The sequence below is a fragment of the Crocodylus siamensis genome, chromosome 2 (assembly GCF_052110815.1).
Source record: "Crocodylus siamensis isolate JL-2025a chromosome 2, ASM5211081v1, whole genome shotgun sequence".
Taxonomy (NCBI): Eukaryota; Metazoa; Chordata; order Crocodylia; family Crocodylidae; genus Crocodylus; species Crocodylus siamensis.
The window spans coordinates 169,640,042-169,648,649 of NC_143396.1; the positions used below are offsets into that span (position 1 = coordinate 169,640,042).

Genomic DNA, 8,608 nt, shown 5'->3' on the forward strand with positions numbered 1-8,608 from the left:
ATGTTGGCAAGAAGTTTAATAAATATTAGATAGGGATGGCTTAGGAGTAGCACTCCTGCATTTGTGCAGAGGGTTGGACCCTGATGCAGGGGTGAGGGGGAGGAGTAGAGCGGATGTAGAAGTACTCAGGGTGTTCTCTTTCTGGGTACTACAGAATTCATCTTATGCTCAGCTCTAGCATGCAAGATGACTGGGGTATGAGGACTGGACAGGGAGGAAAAGGATTCAAAGCTCATGACCATGAAGATGCCTGGCATATGCCAAGCCTAAGTGGATGCATTGCCTCAGTGACCACATTACTGGCTAGGGATGTGGCTGCTCATGAATAACCTCCCCTTACCTTTTTCCCCTGGATAAGCTCCATTTCTGCCATGTCTTTCTCCAGCATTTGCTAATACACCATGGACATGACGGAGACCAAGGCCAACAGTATGTTCAATGCTGGTCCACCAAGCAACATGCAGGTGGGACATGTGTACCTGGCCTCTCAGACCAGTAAGAAGGTCTCAGGGCAGAGTGAGGCATATGGGGTAAGTCTGTCCACTTGTTAAATCCACTTGCATGACAGGGCTTTAGTAAAACCATGGCCTGACAAGGCCTTAGCCTTTAGCAGGCCTCTTTTCCCTTTACCCCTCTCTACCCCTTCTTTTTCCTAGTCTACCCAATACTGCCATATGGCTTAGTCCCTGTGTGGTAGCCTCCACTGTGCTTGCAACAGCTCTCGCTACATCAGGGGACTTTAATTATTCTTTTCTGGGCTCCCCCTCCCTCCTCCAGCTGCCACTTCCTGCCCTCACCCCACAGGCTACCGTGGCATGGCATAGGACAGGAAGCTGAGGGTGAGCCCAGGCTGCATAGAGAGGGGGAACTGGCACCACGTGTTGGGGAAATCATGCCCGCATAGGGCAATGGTGGGGTGGGTTGCCTGCAAAAGCAGATATTGCAGCAGCAGAGGGAGAAATGCCCCTGCAACCATTCCCATTGCAGCAGTCGGAGGGGTGCCCATACAAACCCTGGAGCAGGTCATGGAAGCATCTGTGCAGCATGCAGCCTGGTGGCCTTTGGCTTGCCTGGTGTGGCCTCTGCGGTGTGTGGCTTCCAGGGGCTTAGTTGTTGGGCAGGCCTGGTCTATAGATCCAAAACTGATGATGATTGTCCGTCACATTTTTCAACATAAAAATGGTTTTCCAGTCTAGAGTGGGTTGTGCACTGCAGGTAATTAAAGTTGGTGATACTTTGGGTCTTCATTCAGAGTAGATGCCTCTTGCATGTTACAATATTATTATTACTGATCCTTCTCACCTAGTTCTTTCTCTGCAGTGCATGCAGATCATTGTTGCTTTTGTCCACATTGGCCTTGGAGGCATCTTGTTGTACTCCGCGGAGGATTTTGCCCCACTGTGCATGACTTACTGGTACCCGTTCTGGGGCGGAGGGCTGGTAAGTGGAAAAGATGGGTTTTCTCTGAAACATAGGCATGGCTAGAGGAATGCTAACTCTAGAGGTAAGAACAATCTACGGTGGTGGCTTACTGCTGGTTAGATGTTGTAAAGAAATGAGTCCTGGGGATTGATCTTTGATCGTGGGACTCCTTATACAATTGTCATTAAATAGTTATTGGATAAAGTGTGTAAACAGTCCTGTGGGTAGGGGCCAGAGCCCAGGATTCCCTGTTTTCGGGGAGTGCCCTCCTCAGTAGGCTACAGAAGCAGGGTCTTATATCTAGCGTTCATTTCTACCATTTCAAATGGAGAGTATACTTAGTTCAACCTATTTGTTATGTGGATTCAAATTCCTTTGGGGGTCAGGTGGACCTAGAACCCAGTTTACCTGCTTCCCAGGTTATTGTCTTCTCTTCTTCCCCACCTCACTACCCAGCCCTGACAACAAGTCAGTCCTTCTGTGCGCAGGCAATGGCTGTATTTTAGGTGCAAAAATTAGTTTTCAGCATAAACCTAGGATAGCTAAAACTTCCTGTGTGCCTAAATATTTAGGCAGGTTTTGTTTGTTTTGTTTTGTTTTCAATTAATCAATTGGAATTAGAGAGAGATCTAGCTTCCAGGGTACAGAAACACTATATTTTTCATGGGGTTATTTGTTAAATCTTGAAGTACCTGAGTCACAGATTCACATTCACAGATTCACAGAAGTTTAGGGCTCGTGAGATCATTGGTCCAGCCCCCTTGCTCTGGGCAGGAAAGACTGCTGGGAGTCTTCAAATTACAGTGAGGATGGAGATGAGTTTTTCTGTGTGACTGTAGGGAACAAGACAAGGAGCAATGGCCTCAAGCTGCAGCAGAGAAAATTTAGGTTGGAGATTAGAAAGAGCTTTCTATGGGGGTGGTCCAGCATTGGAAGAAGTTACCTACAAAACCTGAAATTTTAAACCTTGGAAGTTTTCAAGAGCAAGTTGGATAGACATGAGTCTACAGCAGGAATTGAATTTATGTCCTAGGACCATAACAAGTTTCCTTACCCGCTCGAGAATTGTGCCCAGTCTCATCCTGATAAGCAGGGATTTGGGTTTTCTGTTTCCCATGGGAAAAATGAGAAAGCCATGTATTTAACCTTTTACCAGAGGCAAACATGGATTTCTCATCTTACTGGAGAAACCCACAGATTTTGCAGTTTTGCAATGAATTCTCTGCAAGCTGGCAAGAGTTGTAACCTGCAAGGGGCTGGGAGGCAGCGGGAGGGGGATGGTCAGGCAGAGGGCACTATGTGCATGGCCCCAGGCAACCTGGAGAACAGCCTTGGGGGTGGGGGGGAGGGGTAAATGAGGCACCTAAAGGGAGGGAGGGAGTTTGACAGGGCCTGGGGCTGCTGCCCAGCCAGAAAGTACCTGGGGCTTGGGGCCTGAGGTCACAGTGTATGGTCACAGGGCCCCAGCGGGGAGTGTGATGGGGCTGTGGGCTTCTCAGTGTGGGGGCGGGGCTGGATCCCTGCTGCTTCACGTGCTCCCAGGGGACAGGGGGGACCCATGCCCCTCAGATCTGTGCACAGGGCACAAGCACAGGCTGCCCACTTCAGGCTCAGGTTCCCACCCTGATGCCCTGCCTGGAGGCCTCTGCAGCCCAGTGGGCGTGACCCAGAGCTGCAAGAACTGTGGGGCCGCACAGGAAAGTTGTTTGCCACTGCAAGTTCTGCGCTGCCCTGGCGAGGCATTCCTTGCATGCAACCCTGCACCGCTGCCACTGCCTGTGCAAAGGACGGGTTGCCAGGGCAGTGCAGAGCTTGCAGTGACAGCAGCTTTCCTACATGGCCCCACTGTTCTTTGCAGTGCTGGGTTGCACCCACCGGGCTGTGGAGGCCCTGGGAAAGGGCAGCAGGGCGGGAGCCTGCAGCATGCAGTCCCCATCCCATGCATAGATCTGGGGGGCACGGGTCCCCCCTGAACCCTTGGAAGTGTGTGCTGTGGTGGGGAACCCCACTCCCACCCGAGCCCACAGCAGGCAGGCAGTAGTGGGGGGAGCTGGGCTCCACTCCACTCCACTGCAGCAGCTGCAGCCTCCTGCCAGGGGCAAGAGGCTGTGGACCCGGGTCCCTGGCCCCATAGCACTTGTAGCTAGGGCCCCCCTCCAGGAGGGTTGGAGGAGCAGGAGCTGTGGGTGGGGGGTGAGGGGCACCAGCAGGGTGGGGGAGAGTGGGGGTCACATCAGGGCCAGGGGCCTGTTGGGGGAGGGGTACCAGCAGGGCCAGGGGGCTGTGGGCGGCAGGGGGAGCAAAGGGCATGAGCAAGGCCACAGGGCTGTAGGGAGGAGTGAGGGGCACGAGCAGAGCCATGGGGCTGTGTGGGATGAGGGGTGCCAGGGGGGCTGTGGGGGCCTTTTCATTTTAATCATGTATTTGGGGGGTTTATCAGAGAATTTGTGATTTTTTTTTTTTTTTATCTGGGAAAATCAAGATCCCTGCCAATAAGGAAAGGAAACAATGTCAAAACAAAAAAAATTGCAGGGCAATAAAACGTATTTTCCTCCAGGCTCTGAGTCAAAGCCTGGAACAGCATTGTGCCAACTGGGAAGCCCCAGAAACTGGCACAAGAAGCAAGGGGGAATTCCCATTCATATACAGAAAATAATAGGAGTTAGGTTTATAATCCAATGAGCCAGCAGGAGGGAACAGGTAAAAGGTAAAGAAACATCAGTACTATAGTAGCATATACTCGGCGCCTTAATTTCCCCCCACTTCCTCCAGAGGTGTCCCTAAACAAGTCACCAGAGTGCTTAAATAGCAGCCTGCAGGTGCCTCGAAGTCTGAGTCCAGATCCTTTAGTCTCCAGTTCTGGCTACCTGATCCCTCTATATAGGGATCATCCAGTTTCCACGTGCACACTGCTCTCTCTTCCCTTTACTCTAGCCTTAAGCTTCTTCCTCCTTTTTCCCTAATCCCTCTCAGCCCCTGGGGGTTTCTGAGAGTTGTAGTCCAAATTAACAGTCAGTAAAGCTTTGGAGACTGCCCTCTGGTTCTTCCTGCTGTTACGCACATTACATTTATATTACAATATTGTTCCGCCAAGGAGAAAGGAAAGAAAGAACAGAGATGCAAAAGATGGTCCATACGATGTACTTATTATTGTTTTTTTTTTATTTGACCTGTTACGCTTCTCATCACAGACGCTTGGTCTCTGTCTGAATCATGATACAACAAAGCAGGTGGGAACCAGGTTTAGGGTGCAGAGGAATAAATTACTTTGTGTGTACAGGTGAAATAGGAAAGGAAGTAATACTATAGTCTTAGCCCAGGGCACTCTGAAAGGGCTAATTGGTTACTGGAAGGTAATACATAAGGACAGATAAGAAAGCCGTGAATGGGGATGCAAAGAGTGAGTACGTATGCGTGAGGATGGTGTTGCAGATGGCTGGAACATTTGGATAAGTGCAAGGCATTTCTGCGTGATCTCTTGGTCTTAGAAATAATAGTTTCCTCTTTTCTTTACAGTTTTTTCTTTCTGGGTTGCTTGCATCAGTATCAGCCACAAGTACTACAGGTCCGGTGAGTAACTGTGTTTCCTGTTATCAGAAATACAAGTCTGAGATTTATACATGTGCTTCAACAGTGTGTGTGTATGTGGGAGGGAGACACTTTAATTAGAGTAGCTCCAAGAGCCATTCTAATTAAAGTGCCCAGAGTATCACGTGCATCAGTGTCCCTGCACTGAAAAATGGCAGCCGGGGCACTTCAAATAAAGTTTGTCAAACCAGCTTTAGTTAAAGCACTCCCAGAACCGTATTTCAGCATTAGCATGCTGATGCACATGACGCCCGAGTCTGCTGGAATGTGGTAATAACCACGCTCCAGCAGACTTGATTAATCGAGTCTGCTCCAGTGTGCTGTAATTACCATGCATTGGAGCAGCCTTTCTGCACGTGTATAGGTGCCCTAAGCAGGGAATAAATCAAAGTCCCTGTCTGCCAGGGGGTCTCTCTGGGGCCTGGGTGGTATCCCAGGGAGTGCTGTCACCCAGGGAGAGATGGACTGCTTGAGAATTGCACTGGGGTTCACTTGAGACAAGATCCTGTATAAAAACGTGCTGAAGTCTGCAATGGGAAAGCTCTCAAAGGCTAGAAAATACCAAGGTTAAGATTACCCACACCACCACCACCTTAGCTGTGTCCCTTTCTACCCCTTAGTCCTTACAGTACCCTCTATTTTTTCTGCAGGGCTCCAGCTGCAGGCTGTTTGGTGGGGCTTATATGAGCTAAATCTCTTTACTCTTGATTATCATTCTCTATTCTACCATAAATGACACCTCCCCACCTCCTAGCCTCATTGCAAGCAGTGATATAACGGTATGCCCCGTGTTTCTTTCTTTCAGGCAGTCAGTAGCCATATATTCAACTCCTTCAGTATCCTTGCTGCATTAGCTGGTGGAATACTCTTGGGAATTGATTTGTTTAAAATTTCCATCCTAAAAATGCGGCAGATTTCCATCCCGCTTCTGGAAAAAATTGGTTTGCCATCCAGCTATCTCTTATCTGTGCGCTGCGAAGATAGCCTCATCCCTCTGGATTACTGTCGGGCCCTCAGATCTTATGAGACGGTATGTGTCCAGACACGCACACAGTGCCGTGAACTCTGGTTTTGAACTGATGATGTGTGAAAACTTTGAGGCTGAAGGCATAGGGACTTACTCTCCTTGCAGCCTCCTGTTCTTAAGTATAAGCCTGTGAGCAGAATTTACAGAGAATGGGTGCTGCCTGGAATTCGGAAATGTCATAGATTTCTAGGGTCAGAAGGGATCTATTGTATCACTGAATCCAACCCCCTGCTCTGGGCAGGAAAGAGCGCTGGAGTCAAATAACCCCAGCCAGGTGCTTGTCTAATCTCCTTCTGAACACCTCCAAGATAAGGGAAAGCACCACCTCCCTTGGAAGCCCATTCCAGATTTCGGCAACCCTCACCATAAAGAACTTTTTCTCGATGTCCAATCTGAATCTACTCTCCTTCAGTTTATGGCTGTCGTTTCTAGTAGTCCTGAGGGGTGCCGTGGTAAAACAGAGTATCCCCTATTCCCTGCTGACTCCCCCAGTGAGTTTATAGACAGCCATGAGATCACCTCTTAGCCTTTTCCTGAGGAGGCTGAAGAGATTCAGGTCCCTTAATCTGTCTTCATAGGATCTTACCTGCAGTCCCTCAACCATACCATTTGGTGGAGTATTGTTAGGATAATTGGAATAACTACCAATCAGGCTTGCTGAAATTTTGGCAAAGGTTTCAGACTTGTTTCTTGTAAGCAAAGTACATCTTATTTTTCCCCTCCTTATTGATCCACTTGGGTCTGTGTATGGGCTCTGGATTAAACTCTGATTACACTGACTTCAGTGCAGTTCACTCTGGATTAATGCTAGTGGAGCTAATCACCGGGTTCAAGTCTAGCAGCCCCTAGATCTTAAATCTCATTAACTGTATCCCTTTAACTTATTCTTTGGTGTTGCACAGGGGATGTTGGCCTTGATGTTGATCTTCACTGTATTCCAGATCAATTTTTCCTCAAATACTTTCCGCTCTAAGTCGGTAAGGACTTAATATCTTATAACTGTTCAGGTCGTCAGCTGTCCTGGGGTGGGGTCTGTCTTGGAATTAATGATTAGACAGACTGTGGATACCCCTCCTTGGTGCCATATTGAATTGCCCTACTGCCCAGACCTATAGCTAGGTGTTTCTGCACCTTGGGCAAGAGTGGTGCACAGAGACAGCAGCTGCACATGGGATGCCAGCTGTGGTGGCAGTGCCAGTGACTGGTTGGGCCAGCACCGTGGGGGCTGCTTTTTCTGCACTCACCTTTAAGTCAGCACCTGGGGCTGGTGCCCGGTCACCCCTGCCCCCCACATTGTAGTTATGCTACTGCCACTGCCAAATTGAAGTCCAGCCACACACCCCTCCCTACCACAATACTGAAACTGTGCCAGGAACCCCACTCCACCAGCGTATTGAAATCCCCCTGGATAGTCCTCTGTGCCACCATTTTGAAATCACTACTTGATACCTGTCTCTGCCATCAGATTGAAACTGTCCTGGGCACCCCGCCCCACTGCTATATTGAAATTGTTGAGGGAACCCCTCCCTACCTCATTATTGAAGCTGCCCCAGCACTCCTTAGGTGGTGAAAAAAGATGGCAGTGATTTTTCTCTATCTTTTCAGAGCAAGAATACAGTTGCAGAAGATCTCAGTTCAAAGAAAGAGCAAGAGTTTCCCTTCATGCTGACACAGCATATCAATGAAAACAGAACAGGTCCCTCTCAGCCACAACTCACCACAATCAGCTACCACTAGACACCCAAGAACAAACTCTAAACAGCTTCTATTAATCAAGAGCACATGTCCCTACTGGAGAAATTTCCTTCAGTCCCGTTCTCTTCCCAGCCACAGATGGGATTCCTCCCTCATTGTCTGTTATATCCGTCCCAAGTGCTGTTTCCATGGTAAACAGAAAGCAAGATTGATAATGACAAAGAGAGGCACTCACCATCTTTATCCACCCCCTTGAAAAATGCCTCCTGAGCATCTCTCATGCCTGCTTCCTCAATAGGAGGTTAGAAATAGAGCTTGACTTTTCATTTTGCTTGATATGAGTGTACTAGGAAAAAGAGGAGTTTACCTTGCAAGCTACAAATGAGCTGGTTTCCCTGATCACTTTGCAGACTTTGAAAGTTATCGTGGTTCTTTGCTGAGATGTCATAAGGTGTGTCCTGTATTGTGTTCCCAGTACGTATTGCATTTCCAGTAATGAGCATGGAGAGATTTTATAGCAGAGACAATAAATGTATCAAATCCTTTTTCCCCATTGCTTATACCTTTTAGGCAAGTCCAACATTTAAAGATCTAGAAATTCACAGTTAAAGTATGCAAATGACCCAGATATCCCAGTAGGACATATTTGATGGGACTTAAACTACATAGCAGCTGTCTGATTACTCCCACTGATTTTATTGGGATGAAACATTCCCTCTGTTTAGGAGGATTCTCTAAAGCAATCCCAGCCTCTATGCTTTTCTTGTTAGATTTTGGTGATATTTTTCAACACTGTCCAAGAGAGGAAAACACCCACCTGTCTTCAATTCCTTTGGAGCAGGGGTTTTCAACCTTTTTAGTCAGTGTACCTGCAGT

General features: G+C 48.2%; 1 protein-coding gene across 2 annotated transcripts in view; it reads left to right on the forward strand.

Moving 5' to 3' along the window:
* LOC149871256 (B-lymphocyte antigen CD20-like) overlaps nt 1-8,281 on the forward strand; it is a 31,256-nt gene extending 22,975 nt beyond the window's left edge. The window contains exons 3-8 of one of the 2 annotated variants that reach the window (XM_090034893.1): nt 386-530; nt 1,321-1,440; nt 4,939-4,992; nt 5,816-6,040; nt 6,940-7,014; nt 7,643-8,281. In XM_090034893.1, the coding sequence (XP_089891019.1) occupies nt 402-530; nt 1,321-1,440; nt 4,939-4,992; nt 5,816-6,040; nt 6,940-7,014; nt 7,643-7,774 (735 nt within the window). In that variant the 5' untranslated portion in view covers nt 386-401 and the 3' untranslated portion in view covers nt 7,775-8,281. The remainder of the gene's footprint in view (nt 1-385; nt 531-1,320; nt 1,441-4,938; nt 4,993-5,815; nt 6,041-6,939; nt 7,015-7,642) is intronic. The other variant, XM_090034894.1, reaches the window with a different exon arrangement.
* Nucleotides 8,282-8,608: the final 327 nt, after the last annotated feature.